A 22,198-nucleotide genomic window follows, 5' to 3' on the forward strand; every position below is an offset into this window, starting at 1 on the left:
CCCGTTGCTCGGTCCCTGCTCCTGCCAACCTAGCAGTTCAAAAGCACATCAAAGTGTAAGTAGATAAATAGGTACCGCTCCAGCGGGAAGGTAAACGGCGTTTCTGTGCGCTGCTCTGGTTCGTCAGAAGCAGCTTCGTCATGCTGGCCACATGACCCGGAAGCTGTACGCCGGCTCCCTCGACCAATAAAGTGAGATGAGCGCTGCAACCCCAGAGTCAGTCATGACTGGACCTAATGGTCAGGGGTCCCTTTACCTTTATCCTATAGTAATTTAGAGGTATGCGGAATGTGTCCAGAGCATTTCCTCAAAGGAAGGTTATAGGCCCTGATCCAAAGATGTGATCCATGCACAAAAGCAGGTTTCTTTAAACTTACCAGTTAACAAGAGAGCAAAGAAAAATTAGACACACTTTCAAAGTAAGTTGTCTGTTGCTTTTAGTAGTGTATCATTTGGATGTATGTTAATCCACATCGGGACAAAAATAAGCCTACCAATGAAAGGCATAGATTGGATTCATGCCCCATTTGCATGCAAGAATTCTGCTACATATGTGGAAGCCTGCTTTGGTAGATAGGTTGCCATTTTTGGATTTGGACTCCCGGCTGCAATTCTGAAATAATCTGCTCATGTGTACACTCATGGGCCTGTATGTAGGTACATGGTGTAGATCAGTGATGGCCAGACTTGACCCTCCAGCTGTTTCGGGACTACACTTCCCATCATCCATGACCACTGGTCCTGTTATCTAGGGATGATGGGAGTTGTAGTCCCAAAACAGCTGGAGGGCCAAGCTTGGCCACCACTGGTGTAGATGCTTCAGAACTGTGCCCAAAAGTGGGCAGAGTGATGCACATTAAAGCCAACTGAAATTAATGGGCATAAAACCACATGTATCAGTATTGCATGATTGTGGTCATTATGTTTTTTTAAGGTGAGCATGGTAAAATATTTTATCTGTACACTTCTAGTGGCAATATAGTGCAAGTTTAGCATTCTTTTTCATATTATTTGCAAATGGATTCTGCCCTCCACCCTGGAAGCAAATAACTTGGAAATGCACTATATCCCACTACAGTTCAAGAATTGACTTTTACATTGGGTGAAAGCTCAAATATAATGTTGTGGCTGCTGAGACCAATATGGGAGAGAAATTGTTTGTTGCAGCTGGGGCAGAGGAAGGTGTCCAGTTGTGCTGCTGTATAACACATAAAAGCAGTACTGCAGGGTGATCAGGAAAGGTGGAAGGCCTGTCTGAGCTACCATATTGTTTCAACTAGATGCCCCTGAGAATCCCACATGAAGGGCACAAGGCCTTTGCTTGCCGTTGCTCACCAGCAAGTACAGATGGCATATACCCACCCTAATTTCTAGCCACTGGTAGTTACCACCTAAGAATTTGTCTATTCTCCTTTTAAAGCCATCTGAGCGAGTAGCCACCGCCACATTTTGTGACAGCAAAAATCAGATTAACTATGATCTGTGTGAAGAAGTGCTTATCTATTCTGCATCTCCTGCCAGTCAGATTCACTGTATGAACCTCAGGTTACAATGCATTATCACTGCACTGTGTATCGCTTCACCCACATAACTGAGTGTTGGAAGCATGGAAATGTACAGCAGTGGTGATGTTATATTATGAGTTGTATTCTAGATGTTACTGAGAAGAGGAGAGAAAGGGACATGAAGCAGCAGCCACTCAAGTGTCTCTTGTAATGCCTAGTTAGTCCCTAAATCCCAAGGAAATTAGTGAGAGAAAGGGTTGTATCCAATGTAACACTAAGGGTAGGGTTCTGTAAGCAGAAGGATTTTTCTTGTGCAACATAACCTTCTTCTCCCCCTTTCTTCTCCCACCGTGTGCCCCCTAAATCTGTTCTGGGACTTCCCCCAACCCTCCAGAACAGATTTGGGGATGCCATTGGGCACACATGGGAATGGGGGCTTCCATTGTGTTGATGGGAAGCTATGTGCTGGCTTCTGCAAGTGTAATGATTTAGCTGGATACGGATCACAGCATACAGTTAAATGCTTATATTCTATTGCTATCAATGGGACTTATTTGTGATTAGCCATTCCTGGACTGTACCCAATACATATAACAATTTTGTTATAACAACAGGACTAAACTCTGTACAAAAGTATCATTTAATAATTTATAGTATTTATGAAGGCACATAAATAGAGTATAAACTATAACATTATTATTCTTACAAAAATTAATATTTGCTGTTAGTTCACTGTAAGAGGGGGGTTTGTTTTGGCCCCTGAATTATTGATTTTTTAATATCTTTTTAAAAAACCCAACACAGTTGTTTCTCAAAATGTAAGGTTTTTATCTGTTTTTTTACATGGTGGTTTCTTCCCACTCTAGTTCCACATCACCTAGAAAAGAAACAGACACAATAGTTGAAAGTTTTTAAAATTAATCTCAACCGGTCACACAAAATGGTTTAGAACAAATTAAGAATTAAATTATAAAAACATGTAGCTTCGACTGCTCCTGGTGCCACAAGAAAAGGGAAGGTAATGGAAATTTTCTGTTCTGCAATTTTCTGTTCTGCAGTCACCATAGTAAAGCACAACTTGCTTATTGCTACTTTCCATTTGTGTCACAGAGCCATCCTACTTTACAGTGATGGGAGCTGGGGAAGATCCACTGGTGTAGCAAACATCAAATCCTATGCAGGCAAGATGATGTAAGTGGTGGTGAGCTTTATCTTTTACCCTCTCACTGACTGCATGACTAGGGCAGATGTAGTCCATTCCTGGGATGTGGCCCATGTCAGGGAAATGAAGGGGCTTAAGAAGCAGTGTCTCTGCATCCCCCAACCACTGAAAAGCTGAGGATGATAGAGCTGGATGTGAAGGCAGGAATGTATCAGAAAACAAGAGCAGAGTGATCAGGAGGGGCAAAGCCATGGAGCGCTTTGAAGGCATAGATGAGGAGTTTCTGCTGAAGGGGCAAAGAAGAGGGCTGGGTGTTCATCAGTATGTGGATGATACCCAGCTCTACCTCTCTTTTAAATCAGAACCAGTAAAGGCAATGAATGTCCTGTGTGAGTGTCTGGAAGCAGTTGGAGAATGGATGGTGGCTAACGGATTGAGATTGAATCATGACAAGACAGAATTACTGTTTGGGGGGACAGAGAGTGGGCAGGTGTGGGGGACCTCTGGTCTTGAATGGGGTAACCATGCCCCTGAAGGACCAGTTGTGCAGCCTGGGAGTCATTTTGGACTCTCAGCTGTCCATGGAGGCATAGGTCAATACTTGGCAAGGTACAGTGGACGCTCAGGTTGCGAATGTCTGCGCATGTGCAGGTTACGATTCGGCGCTTCTGCGCATGCTCAAAGCGTGATTTAGCGCTTCTGTGCATGCACGACCGCCAAAACCCAGAAGTAACCCATTCCGGTACTTCCGGGTTTTGGTGGTCCATATCCCAAAAAAACGCAACCTGAAGGTAACCCGAGGTATGACTGTACTGAATATGGAGAGCAAAGAGAAGGCAAAGGTAAGGCAAAAATTTCATGCATATTCATTAAGGTAGACAGTGACATTGTTGATGGATGTGGAAGGTATGTGAGAAGAGGAGGGCTTAGTAGGAAAGATGAGAAGTGCAGTCTTTTGTTTTCATTTTTTCGAGATGACAAACATCCAAGTGGAAACACCAGACAGACAAATGGAGATGCAGAATTGTGTGGAGGGTGGAAGTTCTGTAGTAAAGAGACAGAGCTGGATGTCACTGGCATACTGATCATAATGAAATCCATGGGATTTAATGAGTTCATCCAGTGACAGCTTGTAGACAGAGAAAACTAATTGGGTTTCCCCCCCAAAGGGCAGAAAACCATAAAAACAAATAAACCCCTGAAATCAAATAATGTTTCTCCATGCATGCTACTTCAATATGGCCAAACACTTGCACATGGCAACCTAAAATAGCCCCCTGTTTTGGTACAGTGTATATTTGTTTACCTTCCATGGCATCAAAAGAGTCCATCTTCTGCAGTACTGAATAATTAACAAAACACACAGGCTGACTGCTCCTCTTAATTGTCAATAAGTCCAAAACGCACTGGTGCAAAAATATATACTGTGCCTGCAAAGTTTGAAAATTAAAGGTTTCTCAGTTTAGCTTATTTATGCATGGAGAACTTGCTTCTAATGGGAAAATGTTTTGAAGTTATTTTGGAATTTATACAAAGAGCACTTCTAGCACAAAGAACATTGTTACAGTGAATTCATGTTTTCTCAGACTCCAAGAGGTTATCTGAATAATATTTGGGAAAGTGGGCTTCCAGGAAAATCAGAAAAATTTTAGGTAAGCATCATTTGTAGGGTTGTCCTCCCAAAAGTTACAACTGTGGAAGAAAACATCTCAAAATTAGAATCCCAAGAAAAAGGTCAAGGTAAGACCTGCTTTGCTGCCACCGGGTAGAATCGGTTTGGGGACATCCTTTCCTTGCAGGAGATGCTACAAGGAGCGTGGCCCTGACTCCTGACCTAAGGAGAAGATGATATTCCACAGGCTATTAAAATGCTCTCTGGGAGCCCAGGGAGAATTGACACATATTTTGATGCACCGTTGTATATGCCAGGGATGTAGAACCTGTAGCCATCGAGATGTCGTTGGACTACAGCTCCCATCATCCCTGACCATTGGGCAATTGACTTCCAACAAGCACACAGAGTGCGAACGCGACTGAGTGTATGGGGGGGGGGGCTTGTTTAATTTCACTGCACGCAGGTGGTATAGGGACAATAAAGGTTTGTTTATTTATTTATTTTTATTTATGGTGGTTGGAGATGATGTGGGCCAGAGTCCAACAACATCTGTTGGATTCCAGGGCTCTCCATTCCTGGTGCATGTACTCAGCTAAGTTCCAGCTGGCTCTCTGTTGCAACATTGTAGATGAAATCCAACTCATCACTATCCAGTATATTTTAGCTTGCCCTTTTTTACATTTCTCTTGGTGGGTAACAAAATGTTTCTCTGTCTCTGTCTGTCTGTCTGTCTGTCTGTCTGTCTGTCTGTCTCTCTCTCTCTCTCTCTCTCTCTCTCTCTCCCCCCCCCCCCCTCTCTCTCTCTCTCTCTCTCTCACACACACACACACACACACACACTCAAAGCATTATTCTCCTGGCTTAACAGTTCATAAGTATCCAAAGATTCACTTAGAAGCCATTTACAGGAAGAGAAGGAAAGCAATGCTAATTTTAAATTATTATAATTATTCTTGTTGTTATTGTTATTATTGGTGCTTTATTCTGGGGGTACGCAGGGGTATGCATACCCTAAACAATTTGTGAATCTAAGTTTGGCCTCACTGAGTGGCAGTATTTCAATATGAGTAGGAAAATGAGAGTACCCCTAAACATTTTTTTAGAACAAAAGCACTGGTTATTACCATTAATAATTTGGAAACCGCCCACTCACCCTTTTCTGTATTGTATCAGACTTTTAGGAACAGATATGAGAAGACACACAAAGGAGGACTGCATCGGTTTCTTGCTATGTGCATCAACAGGACTGTGCATGATACTACAGACTCTAAACCCAACCACCCCAATAAAGCCTTCTCCCCAACATGCTGCTTTCTATGTGTTGGAGTTTTTATTTTTTCATGCAGCAGCAATTTATCATTTGAGCCATCATCTGCAGTTTAAACAGATACAATCCAAGGGGGCAGGCTTGCAATCTCAGCTGCTATTAGTGACAAGTAGGCCATAGCATAGATTCTGAGCATCTTACCAGATTTTGTACCATACACATCCTTTCACTTCTCAGCTCAGCTACAAGACCATAGATATCCACAAAATCATGGTCATTTATATGCTGTGTTAAATGGTCCAGGGCGATATAAACTCCCGTTCTTCCGACTCCAGCGCTATAAGGAACAAGTCAAGACTGAAGTATTTTCACATGAATGTTTAACATCTCTAATGGAAAATCACAGTTGCAATAAAAAGTAGATTACAGTTTTGACTAAATATAGACAATGATTATTTATTTTTAGGTGTACTTATGTCAGTGAAACCAAACAAGGTACCCCAGAATCTTTTATTGACTAAGCATTATTGCATTCCCAGATTGGTACGATGGTATCCAATCAAAACAGAAGGAAGTTGCTGGCCTGGATTCACTCCTAATAGGGGTAAGAGGGTAAGTGCCCTGGCTTACGTTAATGAAGGCTTTTTACTGCAATTGTCATTGGTCTCACAGTCATTCCTAGCTCCATGCTGTTCTCCAACTGATGGCTCTCATTCATAGATATCTGCTGTGCTACACGAAGTAGGTTCCTCCGGACACTTCATTGGTGTTGAGCTATGGATTGCATGTTGCATGTTTTTCTTTTCATTCCCCCACCCTCCCGTTCTAGCCCTAAAAGCAACATGCCTAGTGACTGCCACATCTAGAAAGAATAGGCCATGCCCCTAACTTAGCTTCATAGTCTAACTATCAAAAGTGTTCACTAGGCCACACCTTTTTTATTATTGGCTTATCACTTGCTTTGTTTACAGGTTTTCATTTTATGTACTGAATATTTTGTTTCCTGCTTATTTTTATGTATATGCCCTTAAGAATGCTATTTATGTTACTGTACCCATTTATGCTATATTATATGGGGGTTGGGGTTAGGAGGAATTAGATGAAAAATATATAAAATCCTTTACATTTTTTACAAAGGAAAATAATTTATTACCTGCAGTGAACAACTATAGGTGTGCTATCATGTGCTCGGCTAGCACGGATCAGCTTTACAAAATGGACTAATGATGCACTCGATTCAGGTACTCCATGTTCAGGCCAGGCTGTGAAGTTACACTGACGTACCATCATACAATCTCCATGCTTCCAAATACAAACAGAAAGAAGCAAGGTTTTATTTCAGAATGGCAAATACCATATTTTTTGCTCTATAAGACTTACTTTTTTCCTCCTAAAAAGTAAGGGGAAATGTGTGTGCGTTTTATGGAGCAAATGCAGGCTGCGCAGCTATCCCAGAAGCCAGAACAGCAAGAGGGATAGCTCCTTCCACTGTGTAGCGATCCCTATTGCTGTTCTGGCTTCTGAGATTCAGAATACTTTTTTTCTTGTTTTCCTCCTCCAAAAATTAGGTGCGTCTTATGGTATGGTGCGTCCTATAGAGCGAAAAATATGGTACTTTCAACTGCAGCTTGAAAGGCCACACATAACTGGGCTAAATTCAAGTAAGATTTTGTTGATGAGACCCTACTGACTAAGCTCTCCCACCTAAGAACCTTGATCTTGACTGGATTATCTTATCTGACAAACACAATTAAGCATTGATATGCAAAGAACAAAAATCAACCATTCTCAGAAGTAATAGACTCGGTTGGAAGACCAACATTGTAGGTGATTGTTCTGCCTCTGATAGAAGGTAAAAGTAAGGGGACCCCTGACCATTAGGTCCAGTCACGGACAACTCTCAGGTTGCGATGCTCATCTCACTTTACTGGCCGAGCTCCGGGTCATGTGGCCAGCAGGACTAAGGCGCTTCTGGCAAACCAGAGCAGCGCACGGAAACGCCGTTTACCTTCCCGTCGGAGCCAAGCCATTCAAGTACCAAGGTACCACTGTATTTGGAAGCATAACATTCAATATAGTGTATTCATAATGGAATAATAAATATTATGGATAGCTTGATATGTTTTGAATTAAAATCAGAAGTGTAAGCAGCATAGTTTTCACAGAAACGGTAACAACTTTTTAAAAAATCACCAGACCTTACCCTTTCAATCTTTAAATCCCTGATGGTCCAGTCTATTTGAACGTCTTCTACTAATTTAGTAATCACTATATCTCCAAACACAGTCACTGGTATGTTGTCTTCAGGCCAGTATTGATGACATCTTATCTGCAACCAGTATGGAATAAAGTGGCTTATTTTGGGGAGGGGGGAATAACAACATGAAGGCTTTTTGAAAGGGCAATTGGCAGTTACCAAATGTATTTCTTAAGTTCAACTTACCCGTCCTTTTTCAAAACACTGAGTAAGCATAACAAGGGTTTTTGCTCTTGTTTCCCATACCATTCTCCAGAAATCCCCCACTGTGCCTGGTAATGGTCCTTGAGTAGCAATGAATTCATTTGGACATAAATAGCCCTAAAGAAAAGATGAACCATAGCAAATGCTTATAAAGAAAAAGAGCGAAAAAGATGCATTCAGCAAGCCATCTCATTTGCAGCCTATGACTATATTAAGAGAAATGCACCTGTTATTGCAGGAGGTCCTTCAGTAACTCAGTGCATTCCCATGGGTGTTCAGAAGGAATTTGGAACTAGAGAGAACGATGTAGGAATCTTTTACTGAACCTATGAACTCTCAAAAACGTTGTACGTGGGGGGATTTATTTATTACAGTTCTAAACAGCTCTTCCTCTTAAAAGAGCCCAGCACAGTTTACAGCATGATCAACTACATGAACTACAATAATTAAAATATTTAAAGCAGAGTATCAAAAAAATAATAATCCCACATTGGCCAGAATAAATTACACAGTGAACAAAAAAACAAACAATATTCACATCACAAAACAGATGGCACCATCCGAGGCATCATCCTCCAAAGGCCTGAATGAATAAATTGTATTTTGTTGACACCAAAATGTTAGCAGCAAGGACACTCCTAGTTCCGTGAGAGAGAATTCCACAATTGGGGAGCTAGACCTTGTCTTGCATCGCCACCCAACAGATGACACACACCTTTGAGGCCACAAACAAAGCCTCCCTGTCACATCAAGCTGGCAGGTATTGGAACATAGGTGCTGCCTTGTATCGAGTCAGATGATTGGTCCATCTAGCTCAGTTATGGTCTTCACTGACTGGCTGCAGCTCACCAGTCTTTCAGTCAGAGTTCTTGCCCAGCTCTACCTAGAGATGCCAGGGACTTAGGAACTTTGCATCTTTATCACTGCAGAAATCCTCCCTTAAGTACTAGGGCCCCAAGGTATTCAGGGCTTGATGCACTGGGAGCCAGTACAAAGCTGTGAGAATTGGTGATATATTATTCCATTTTGCTACCCTACTTAACAGCCAGGCAGCTGCATTCTGCACTAGCTGTAGCTTCCAAGCCATCTTCATGTGTTGCCCAACATAGAGCGCATTGTAATAGTCCAATTGTCAGGTTACTAGGGCATGGTTTCCAGAAGCCAATCTATTCCAGTCCAGCAACAGCCGCAGCTGGCCAATGACTCACCACTGGGGACAGGCTTTCCTCACTACTGAGGAAATCTAGGCCTCCTGTGACAACATGAGATTGAGGAGTATACCCAAGCTAGAGACCTTTTGCTGTAGAGGGAGCCCACAGGCTGTCTCCCTAATTCCAGGACATTGGAACCACCTACGAATAGCATCTCAACATTAATGGGATTCAATTCCCATTAATTCAAAGTTTGGTGCTGACCTTTAAGGCCCTAAATGGCCTCAGCCCAGTATACCTGAAGGAGCGTCTCCACCCCCATTGTTCAGCCCAGACACTGAAGTCCAGCACCGAGGGCCTTCTGGCGGTTCCCTCACTGCGAGAAGTGAGGTTGCAGGGAACCAGGCAGAGGGCCTTCTCGGTAGTGGCGCCCGCCTGTGGAACACCCTCCCAGCAGATGTCAAGGAAATAAGCAACTATATGATTTTTAAAAGACATCTGAAGGCAGCACTGTTTAGGGAAGTTTTTAATGTTTAATGCTGTATTGTGTTTTTAACATTCGGTTGGGAGTTGCCCAGAGTGGCTGGGGAAACCCAGCCAGATGGACAGGGTATAAATAATAAATTATTATTATTATTAAGTTTCAGTTTATTAGCCTTCCTGAATCCCATCATTGCTTTCAGACACTGGTCACAGTACATGTGGAGCCCCTCCTGATTCATATGAAGCAATAGCACTGGATGACATCAGCACTCTCATGTGCAGAAATATACACACACAGAGAGAGATGACAGAGTGGTAGAGAAAGTCCTCACCCTGCAGAAATCTTTATATCGATCTTCCTAATGGATTTGATATATAATCAGAGATATGGTATATACTGCATTACAAATGGAGGCTGATACCATTTTGCTAATGCCTTAGTTTTGCTGCTTTTCTGTAAAACTGTAAGAAATCAGCCCTCTTGGATCTGGCTGAGGGTTTATTTAGCCCAGAGCCTGCTTCCAACAGCAGCTTTACCAGCTGAGAAAGCACATAACAAATGTAACATTTTGCACCCCTAAGTTACAGAATCTCACCTCATTCTTGCAGGAGAGAGGATTAACATAGCTTTTCCTTGCCACCTGTTCTGTATATAATGTATCAGGTGACTAATAAACAGCTGTGAATTATTTGACCTGTAACTATTTAGATTTTTATTGACTTGTGAGCATAATTAAAAAAAACCCTAATTATTTTCTGCATAAAATATATTTGTTTCAAACCACACACACACACTAAAAATAGGAAGAATGTGATAACAATTACAAATGATCCCAAACTTACAGACACATAACTAGCATTGATGTAATCTGATCCAGGTATGCTAGCATCAGGCATCAGCTTCACTCTGTTATTATTATCTGTACAACGAAAATAAAGTCAATGAAACGAAATATGCTTGTTTCTTCTATTTGTTTCAAACCACTTGACCTATATGTCTATACTCCTATTTACATATGTTATAGTGTTGATTTTTAATGGGGTACAGAAATACCGTAAGGATCCTAATATGACACTAAAAAGAGTATAAACCTGGAGTAAAAAAAATTCTATACTTCTTTGTTATAACTGCCGTCTTTGTGTCCAGCAAGTTCTTGGAGTTTACATACCTTTTGACAGATAATTTCTGTTAGCGAGATGCCTATATTCACTTACCGTATCTTCTGCCTCTGTTAAAATGTAGTAACTGGGGGGGGGGTGGAATTAAAAGGTTTGAGCAGTTCTTTACAATATTTGTCATTTCTGCGAAGCCATGATGTAATAAGAACTCCAAATATGGTTCTTCCTCATTCCTGAATGTGTAAACATAATGCCCATTTCTAGTCTTATGTAGTACAAATAAAGTATGCTAGAATATATTTCAAAACTTAGGGCTCACCCAGACAATCTTTACCACTGAATCACAGCAAATGTATACCGGCTTTTCTGCAGACTGACATTCTGTGTACTGACATCTGATTCAGCGCTAAAGCACAGGTTTCCCCAGGGAAAGCGGTGGGGCAAACAGAAGTAAATCCAACTGAATTCAGTGGGGCTTGCTCTAAGGTAAGTGTGGTTAGCACAGGGCCGGATTTAGGTTTGATGAGGCCCTAAGCTACTGAAGGTAATGGGGCCCTTTATATGTCCAGCTGTCCTTTGTCAACAACAAATTGTTGCTGGTTTTTTCTGTTGAATATATGCTATATGGTAATTTATGGACCTAATAGGTATCTAAAGCCATTTGCACATAACAAATTATTTACATCATAGGAGCCTACACAACACAAAACACTGTTGCTGTATGTAGGGTTTTTTAATTTGTTTTTTATCTTATATTTTGGAAATGTACATCCAGTTTCCCCCCCTTAATTTTTTTGGCGGCCCCCAAAAGAGGGGCCCTAAGCTATAGCTTGTTTAAAGGTAAAGGTACCCCTGCCCGTACGGGCCAGTCGTGTCCGACTCTAGGGTTGTGCGCCCATCTCACTCTATAGGCAGGGGCCAGCGCTGTCCGGAGACACTTCCGGGTCACGTGGCCAGCGTGACGAAGCTGCTCTGGCGAGCCAGCACCAGCGCAGCACACGGAAATGCCGTTTACCTTCCCGCCGGAGCGGTACCTATTTATCTACTTGCATTTAAGGGTGCTTTCGAACTGCTAGGTGGGCAGGAGCTGGGACTGAAAGACGGGAGCTCACCCCGCTGCGGGGATTCGAACCGCCGACCATACGATCGGCAAGTCCTAGGCACTGAGGTTTTACCCACAGCGCGACCCGCGTCCCTTAATAGCTTGTTTAGCTTAGAGTTAATATGGCACTGGGTTAGCATTTCAGCCTTAAACTGTTTCCTATTGTGAATTTTAAAAACAATAGAACGCATCCTTCATTATTGTTCATCTTACACAGAAAGAAGTGAACTCCTCTGTTACCTGTGGATTTTATCTGTGCTTCTTTGGCTAGCCTCTTTGCCAAAATGGGGGGAAATGACTGCCCATTTCTTACCACCCAAAATCTTTATTTCAAAAGTAAAGGTAAATTTAAAACCTTTACTTTCCTTTACTTTCCTACTGCCTCCCCCCTGGAGGTTTCCTTAATTTATAGCAAAACTGTCCCTCCCTGATGTCTGAAACAAGATAGGATGACTAGTTTATACTGAACTGTGAAATCAAGGCGGTGAAAGTGGCTTCAATCCTAACCCCATTTACTTGAGAGTAAGCCCCACTAAATTCAATAGGATTTACTTTGGAGTAGACATGGTTAGGTTTGCAGCCATGGATGCCTTTGTGATGGGTAATTAATCAGTTCATTAATTTTTTTGTCTTTAAGCTGTCACGAGGCTCTTTGCTATTTTTGCTGCATAAAAGACCAAAACTGCTACCCTTCTGGAAATTCATTAACTTTGAAAGGAAACATGCAGGGGATGTAGACATCTTGTAAATATCTGTTGATGGCTGAGATGCACGTTAAAAATATGCATATATTTGCCTTGCTGGACAATGATATAAATATACACACATGTGAAAATGAACATTGGAATGGACTGAGGCATGTTTGTATATGCCCAGCCCTAAACCATTTTGACTGCAGTTTTTTATTTCTATGAACCACTTTAGTATTCTCTAAATGAAAAGTGGATTTAAAATGATTTTAATAAAATAATTAAAATAAGGTAAAAAAATAAAACCTCTGAAACAGATAACAGGAGCAGCTGTTCTAAAAAGTTAATAGCACAGAATGTGGTTACATTAACAGAGGAATGCCTTGCCCCCGTCTCACATCACAGCTAATGCTTAAAATAATAGTGGCATTTCTGTCTTATTAACTGAAAAATGAAGTAGTGTTGACTACAGAGAGACAGACCCCTGTCTCCTATGATAAAAATCTATCCTCAACTTATAAGTTACCATATATTCACTCTGATCTTTCGGAAAACTCTTACACAGCACATTTACAAGTACCTTAAGAAAGCATCGCCATATTTAAAGGGAAACTGCCAACAGGTGGATTTCACCTTTTTATTTACAAAAAAAATATTTTTCACTAAGCGTAAAATAAAGATGTTGATACCACTTTGATTATGTTACAAAGCTAAGAAACTATTTGAGACTATAAAGATACCAGCACCTCCAGTTTAATGGCTGTGAGTGAAAGCAAAAACTTAATTATAAAAAAAACACAAAACTCTCAAGTCTGTAATAAGAAATTATCATGTAGTAAACACACTTCTTCCCAGACATCACAGTGAAAAATAATAATAAAAAAAGTTTGAGACACTTTTTAGCTAGCGGAGAGAAAGAATGATTTGTAAAACACAACATACATGGCTTGATGTTGGGAAAACGGTTTTTAGACCTGTTCCAAGGAAGATCAGCATCAGCTGAGGCAAGATCTGGAAGAAACTTGGGAAGTTCCTATAAAACAGCATATATGTTAGAATGTATTTGGGGTCGCTTTGCAATTCAGCAATGTAAATATAATATGAAATTTGTTCACTGAGTGGCATACACAATAGTACATTTATAGATGCATAATACAATCTTAAAAAGAAGTTCCTAAACGCTAGCAAGGCTATTTGTCTTTGCCCTCCAAAATAAGTTAATATACCTGATAAATGTTTTTGCAAGGTACAAAAGGGAGTAAATAGATCCACTATTTATTTATTTTTTAGAAAGTCTCAGATAGAAAAACTTATTAAAGTTACCGGTACATGTCATCCAAAGTGAAAATTAACTTTTTTAAAAAAAGTTATTAAAAAAATATTTTGATGCATTTTAGCATTTGTATGTCTAAAATAAAATGTGGCAATGATACCAAAATAGAATTCAGGTGAACCATTCCAGTATGAGGAAAGATTTGGAGGGATTGAGGTGTATTGAATTTCTAAGGACAGCTGGTAACATTACAGAAGCCTTTCACCTCACTGTCAACCCTTGTTACAACAGCAGTTTCAGATGCTAAACTACAGAACAGACTGTCAGGCTGAACAATCTAAGCTTATATGAACTTTCACCTTGGAAGTCAAGATGAAGTCGGAGTGCCACTTTCTGTGTTTTTGTGTGTGGCTTTTAATGGAGGGAACTAAATAAGGAGAAAGCCTTTTCCTGAGTTGCTTCCCTTGTAGCTATGATGGCCTCGTGCTTTGCTACAGTATGAGAACAAGAAAGTATTTAATCAAACATGGGCGATTGGCAATTTGTTATTCCTCACTGACCTCTGCCTCAGTTCAGGAAGGACAGGAAGATGTATACTGGGCATAACGAATAGGGATAAGGAAATACATGAATGAATCACAGCCCAGTTCAAAGTATTAAATGTAATCTACAATGCAAGGGAATAGAAGTGGCATGGCCAGGTCACATAAAAAGTAGGGTACCTCAACGACTACTTTTTAAAACTTATTTTAAAAGCAAATAAAAGCAAATTGTTGTGAAGATTCGTTGCTTTCACCACCCACCTATCCTCAGCTATTTTCATTTATTTCGACTTCCTACCAACACTGTCATTTGTTTTCTTGAGGTAAAATACTCTCATTCAAACATATTTCTGTAAACAACTCAACGCTCATCTAGCACCAATTGAACATGGACTGAAGTTATGGGCAAAGTTCAAAACTTTGCAAAGCAAAATGATACCTGGATAATTATTTCCACCTACCTGCTAATGTAAAGTCCATGATACAGAGATGCCCTTTTTGATTTTAGCATTTTAAATGCACATACACATGGAAGGTAGCATGGTATACTCCTAAAGGCTTTGTATAGATATTAAAAAGCACTACAGATAAGATGCTACCCTGAAGCACTCCACAGCATAACTGCCAAGGAGAATGAAAGACAATCATCCAATGCTATTCTCTGAAATGGACCCTGGAGACAGGATTGGAACCACGTTAAAACAGTGCTTCCGATACCCATCCCACTAAGTTGGCTCAAATGGATACTAAGGTCAATAATATCAAAAGCTATGGAGAGCTCAAGGAAGAATAAGAGCTCAAGGAAGAAGAAGGAGTCACACTCCCAGTAAAGGTCATCCAACAGGGTGACCAAAGTTGATTCAGTTCCATAGCCAGGCCTGAACCCAAACTGAAATGGGTTGAAATAATGTTTCATCTGCACTGGAAACTTCACTGCAGATTGCAGCAGGTGTGGATGAGGCATCAAGATCACTACAAAGGCAAGCGACTTTGTCCTCAAAGTGTCTTGGGCTTCCAAAGGGCATAAAACTTCATTCCCTAGAGCAGATGCTGGACATTACAAAAAGGCTTCATGTATGAAAAAGCTCCATACACATATAGATTCATATGGGAGTAGGCTATTTTTGAATGACCTTACAGTACTTTCAGGGATGGCTAAACTGTGGCCATCTAGAAGCTGTTGGACTACAGCTCATATCATCCCTGATCATTGACCATACTGACCAATGGGAGTTCAAGTCCAACAACATCTGGTGGGCTGCAGGTTTCCCTTCCCTGCCTTACCACTTGTTTTTATGTTTTATTATTAGTGCTAGTTTACTACTATTTTCACAGAGTAAGGTAAAGGTAAAGGGACCCCTGACCATTAGGTCCAGTCGTGACCGACTCTGGGGTTGCGGCACTCATCTCGCTTTCTTGGCCTAGGGAGCCAGCATACAGCATCCGGGTCATGTGGCCAGCATGACTAAGCCGCTTCTGGAGAACCAGAGCAGTGCACAGAAACACCGTTTACCTTCCTGCCGGAGCGGTACCTATTTATCTACTTGCACTTTGACGTGCTTTTGAACTGCTAGGTTGGCAGGAGCAGGGACCGAGCAATGGGAGCTCACCCCGTCATGGGAATTCGAACCACCAACCTTCTGATCGGCAAGCCCTAGGCTCTGTGGTTTAACCCACAGCGCCACCCGCGTCCCAGTAACAGAGTAGTGTGCCACAAATGCAACTCTCAGTTGCCCTGTCCTAGTAAGATGGAATTTCTGCTCTTGTTGGAAAAAAGAGCTCTCCGTGCACTGTTCAGAAGTATGTTATGGTGAGTTCATTATTACATGCAGACCAAGACTGCTTAAGAACCATGACCAAGAATCTGTAGGAAATACTATTCATCTTATCACTCTTTTGTTATTATTTCCTAAGTGAGTGAAACATTATAATCCAATAGTATAACTGTCAATCGATTTTTTCTTCTTCATTATTCACAGATCCAGACAATGAACACTTCATGGCAAATCTATAAATCCAAAATAATAGAGTCACTGGAGAATGACAAATGATTGTTAGGATAGTAAATGACTCCATGTGCTAGTAATGATGAACACAACGCTACTGAGATAACAAAAATGACCTATTTTTGAATTAAAATATAATAATGATAGCCATAGAAAATAAGTTACTTACAAAAACAATGAAAAGTCCAAGACTTAAGCATAGTTTTGGCATGACATACCTATTATATAAATTTCACACATGCTTTGGAAGACCTATCTGTTTTCAACAGGAACAAAGGCTTTCGATGCTACGAGATGAGACATTACTGGTTGTGATCATACATAGTGTAATCCATTGCAGACTGCTCCTATGACACCTTACAGAGATGAGCGGGTGCTAAACAAGAGTAACTCTCATTTATCTAGGAGGGATTTATAAAAGAAAAGTGTCTGGAAGGTTGGTGAAAGGCTATAGGTCAGTGGTGGAGAACCTACTTTGCATCCAGGTTCAATGTCTTCTGCTGGAGACCAAGTCCCAGTCTGAGAATGACTCATGTAAAACTCCTTTTAAATTACAGTGGTACCTCAGTTTACGAACCTAATCCATTCCGGAAGTCCATTCTTAAACTGAAACCGTTCCTAAACCCAGGTGCGCTTTCCCTAATGAGGCCTCCCACCACCTGTGCCCTTCCACCGTTTGGCTTCCGTTCGTAGACTGAGGTAAAGTTCTCAAACAGGGATACTACTTCTGGTTTTGTGGAGTTCGTAAACTGAATCGTTCGTAAATAGGACTGTTCTTAAACCAAGGTAGCACTGCACAGTTATATTGCTGAAATTGCCATTTTAAAAATATATGGATTTCTCTAAGATTACAGTCAAAGGGATAATGAATACTTGGTGTCATTGCACAGGAGGCAGAAGGAAGATCATGGTATGGATAATTCTGATCGCACTGCAACAAGGAGACTGTAGTACCTAAATGGATAAACTGGTAATTGGGTCTTGATGATCAAGGCAAGAGTCCTTCATGGCCTTGCTTGCTTAAAATGGACATGAAATGTGACACATGAAATGAGTGTAGGTCTTGCAATGTTGTGACAACTGCTGGTAACATACCAAAAATTCTTCCTGAAACTTTAGGTTGTTGTTTGTACAAAGCTCTTCAACGTGTTGTAGAAAACATTTCTTGCCTATGGGCCTAGAAAACATTTTTAGAGAGAGTTAGTGGTTGCCTAGGATTTAATAATCAGAATCGAAATATATTGTTATCCAGATGTATAACAAAGATTTAGAAAAAACACAGTAATATGAATAGTTTACAAAAGGGAATAATTGGCTTTACGTTAGGAATTGTTTTGAAATAATAACCTCTTGCCACTTCAAACCTCCCCTGATTTAGTTGATATAACACAACTGTTATCTACAAACTGTGTGTTACAAATGTGATTGCTCCAAAGTTCAGTTGTTTGATATTTATGTGTGTCTGCAAAGTCACCTCTCAGTTCTATTCAAGCACATAATGCTTCTTTTGTCACACAGAAACCATTCTATACAATGCAGGGTTTTAGATATATAAAATATAGCAGTGACTTCATTCCCATAATTACATGGTTTTTAAACCCCAAGGAGTTAAATATCCCTATATTACTTGCCAAGCTAAAACACAGACATGCAGGCTTCACCCCAGAGAGAGAGAAAGCATTTCTCCAGTTACCATGCAATTAGTCATGCTTTTATGATTTATACACAGTTTGGAGCTTTTTCTAATAAATATACAAAAAGAAACCACACATTGTGATTCACCAAGCTAGGAAATCTATAGCCACAATGTAAAAATTAGCAGTCAACTTACTTGATGGATTTTCTATAACTAAGTAACCTGTAATAGAGATTGTTAAATGATGTAAGTTGCGAGTCAAAGAACACTTTGCATTCTGGTTAGGTTGTAGACACAACAGAGAGGTCAAAACTAAGAAGTGAAAAATTAATTCAATATTCCAGATGAATCAATTTTAAAACTTATTTGTGCTCCTTATTATGGGATACCAAAGCAGTTGCACCAATTCTAAAATACTCTTAATTTTTTTACTAGCATGGAAATGAGATCTTGGTGCTATGGAATATCTAACTTGATTTGTATAGTGCAAAGATAATTAAGCAGAAGGGTTTGGTGGATTAAAAGTCTTATTTGGAAAATATTTCTGTTTAGAGAAAAGTTCATGCTGCTTCTCTCTTCATATCTTTCTTCAAACTCCTTTCTTCTCAAAAGCAGTAGAAAAATCCAATGTTTCAAAGCACATCCTGTTATGACATTATACACCTTAGTGTTGCTGTATGTCTCCCAAAGAAAGCTTTTAAAAGCACACACTGAGCTCAGATAAACTAGTCACACATTTAATAGCAATCTGCTTCATGTATGCATGCAATGTAAACTTTTCTAAATCGCTCAACACCTATAGTCAGCAGTGGCTAGTATCTTGAGCTTGGCTGAGGATTGGTCAGTGGGCTGCAGCCTGACTCCTCCTAGTTGTAGATGTTTGGCAAAGGACGCATGGTTTCAAGAAGGATCAAGGAGTTGACAGGTGCTGCTAAATTCGGGGATGCCTCCAGGATGACCTCTCATTTCCTGAAGGGAGGGTGCTGTGTCGAAAGTGGCACATAATATTCTCCTGTACTGCATTTGGCACAGGGTGATATCAAAACAAATCATATTCATGGACTGATGTCCATTGATTTCAGTGGGTCTGCTCTGAGTATGACTAACTGGATATCGTTTCATAGAATCACAGAATTGCAGAGTTGAAAGGAAGGCAAAGGGTCGTCTAGTCCAACCCCTTGCAATGCAGGAATCGCAACTAAATTACAACTAAAGTGTTCCTGACAGATGACCACCCAACCTCTGCTTAAAAACATCCACCACCTTCTGAGGGAGTCTGTCTGTTGATGGTACCCAGGCCCTCCAAATGGGAGTGGCAAATACAAGGTAAGAAGCAGCCTAAAGTCTGAGTAATAAAATCTGTACTGTAAAATGAGAATGGAAAGGAGGTACCACAAGATAGGAGAAAATTATTCCTATATGCAGTCGCAGCAGCAAGAATACAACTTGTGAAGAACTGGAAAGGAAATTACATACCTACAAAAGAGGATTGGTTAATTAAATTAACAGAGTTTATAGAACTGGCAAAATTAACTGGGGTAATAAGATACCAAACACACCAGAAATTAAGGGCAGAATGGTTATGGTTCAAAGATTACATGAACAAACACTGCTCTAAAGATAACATGCTGATATGTATAGACTAAGCTTGTAAGGATGACCTGATGTTATATTATAATAGTACCATAAAAGAAGTAATTACAGTGATAAATGATATGCAATGTAAATAAGAATTTAGATAATTTAAAGATGGTGGAGGGAAGTCACACGGGTGTGGTATTTTATGTTCCTTTTGTCCTTACTTTTTCTTCTTACTTTTTCCGTTTATTTTGTGGTTAAGTGTGTGTATCTTATTGTTTCTTTGTTTGTAAGTACGCCTAAATAAAACATTTACCGGTAATAATGATGATGATGATGATGATGTAATATAAATTGTATTCATTTATGGGGTGGGGGGCAGATTCAGAAACTGGCTTCCTAAGCTATGAAATTTAGAGAAGGATGTGAGGAACAGAGAACCATTCTTTATAATGACCCTGTTCCTATAAACATTTCTAAATAGCAGCATACTTCTCAAATTGTTTTACCCTAGTATATCAATGAAGAACCTGAATTCCAATGACCAACTTTTTTCTATCTGCTTTTTAGCATTTTGTTAAAAAAACTGTGTGCAGTAGGGTTCAGTATAAAAATGGCTAGAGAATTTCCCAGCTTCCATCTCTTGCTTTCAATGGAAGTTTTTAGGAAATTCATTTATTAAAATCGATTTCGGAATTCTGTTGCTGAAGTTCTGGTTCTGCAGAACAGATTGATGATGGATGTGGCTTGTGCATAGGATACTTCACAAAAAAATAATACAAGAAAGTCACATTAAAAGTAACCTAACATGTAGAAGGAGAACATTGCATGGGAAAGGAAGTGATACTCAGGGAAGCCATTGCTGAATAGAAGTCCTGAGGTGCTTCTATAAAGGCGAGGAAAGAAGGACAAATTATTACAATGCCAATGTAGAAATTCACTAGCTCAGGGGCAACTTGCTGTAATAAACTCGCCCAACTATGTAGCTAGATCCTATTTTTAAAAATATGTTTTACATGGACAAAAAATGAAATCATGTGTTGTACAACAGGTATTCATAAACTTATCTAAATTGGTAAATTGGTAAACCAAAACCAGGATTGTTCTGCTAAAAAACATAAGGTTCCCACTGAAAAAGCTGAACATTTTTTAATAAAGCATTTCTCAGTGGAGATATTTGTGCTTTCTTGGTGATTTATTTTTAAACTTTCAGTTAAAAGGGCAAACCATGTGTCGTCAATAGAACTAGATACAATTGCAGCTTAATTGAATTAGGGATCATGTTTGATCTATGCCATGTTTAGATGTCTACCGTACAAAACTTGGTTTTGAGGAGTTTAGTGTTTCAGAAAGAGTGGACACCAAAATGCCCTTTCTGCTAATTTAGGCTGCAATCCAGAGAGTAAGTCACTTTGAACTCAATGGGGCTTCCTTCTCAGTTGACATGTACAGGCTTGAGCTGTTAGTTCTCTATTCAGGCAGCTATCTTTGCAGTTTGGTAGTAATTCAAAGACACCATTTTATTTCCGACTGGAAAATTCAATATTGCAATGAGACTTGCCTATGAATGTTTACTTGGGTGTAAGTTCCACTGCACAGGCATATTCCCAGATAGGTGTGCACAGGATTTCAGTCTGAATTGCTTTAAGGTTCTTAGAATAAGCTTTTTGAAATAAATCAGACATTGCTCTGTTAGCAGTTTGGCTTTATTCATATAACACCCAGCTTTACTTGACAGTCTGATCCTGTGGATGTTTGGAAATACATGCCGCTGGGTTAAGTAGGGTTTAATCCCATGAAAGGTAGTGTAGGATTGCAGCCTACAATGCCATAATTAAATATCAAATAATAAAATCTGTGTTAAGGCAGCCTGCTCTGCTATTGGACCTTGTGTGAAATATATTTTGGAGCCCCTTCTCAATTTTGGGGGGCTATACACCAGTGCCTAATTACATACCTTCTGGCTGGAGATAAAACATTATTATGAGAGGAAGAAATTTAATTAAACATGGAGAACACAACTTCAGAATCTATAGGAAGAATAGATGGATTTTATGCCTAATAGTAATCGACATGACAAAGTTATTATTAGAGAAATGAAAACAAACGCAAATGATTATATAAACACAGCATATGACTAAATTATAATTTATGATAATTTAAACATATCTATGCATTTGGTGGGCCCCTGGAAGCTTTGGGCTTTTGTGTTCTACATACCCTGCATAATATGAATAAGAACATAATATGAGCTTGCGGGATCAGGCCATTGTTGCATCCAGTCCAGCATCCTGTTCTCACAGTGGCTGACCATATGCCCACCACATTATATGTCTGCCACTGACACTGCATGTGGGAATGGGATTCTTCAACCATCTGGATCAAATCGCATGTGGGTAATATCAATGCACCATAGTTTGAGAGCCTACATGTGGAGAATCCTTTGCTGAATCGGTAGCAGGGGTATACCTAGTGATTGGATAGGTTGGTCCCTGCAAAGGACCCAGACAGTGGCAGAGGAAGCCGCTTGGGCACCTAGGGTGGCGCGCCCAGGGGAGGGGCAAGGGCAGGGCGGGCACACTGCGGGGCCTCTGGAGTATGCCTGCCTC

General features: G+C 40.2%; 1 protein-coding gene across 3 annotated transcripts in view; it reads right to left on the reverse strand.

The window, feature by feature from the left end:
- Positions 1-2,288: 2,288 nt before the first annotated feature.
- Positions 2,289-22,198, reverse strand: part of PTPRQ (protein tyrosine phosphatase receptor type Q) — a 108,272-nt gene continuing 88,362 nt past the window's right edge. For 2 of the 3 annotated variants that reach the window (XM_079991790.1, XM_079991789.1), the window contains 10 exons: positions 18,207-18,233; positions 17,471-17,552; positions 13,497-13,587; positions 10,488-10,564; positions 7,993-8,127; positions 7,753-7,878; positions 6,703-6,851; positions 5,751-5,886; positions 3,974-4,097; positions 2,289-2,382 (listed from right to left, as the gene is read on the reverse strand). In XM_079991790.1, coding sequence (XP_079847916.1) covers positions 2,345-2,382; positions 3,974-4,097; positions 5,751-5,886; positions 6,703-6,851; positions 7,753-7,878; positions 7,993-8,127; positions 10,488-10,564; positions 13,497-13,587; positions 17,471-17,552; positions 18,207-18,233 — 985 coding nt within the window. In that variant the 3' untranslated portion in view covers positions 2,289-2,344. The remainder of the gene's footprint in view (positions 2,383-3,973; positions 4,098-5,750; positions 5,887-6,702; positions 6,852-7,752; positions 7,879-7,992; positions 8,128-10,487; positions 10,565-13,496; positions 13,588-17,470; positions 17,553-18,206; positions 18,234-22,198) is intronic. The other variant, XM_079991791.1, reaches the window with a different exon arrangement.

Source organism: Podarcis cretensis, assembly GCF_951804945.1.
Source record: "Podarcis cretensis genome assembly, chromosome: 10".
NCBI classification, from domain to species: Eukaryota; Metazoa; Chordata; class Lepidosauria; order Squamata; family Lacertidae; genus Podarcis; species Podarcis cretensis.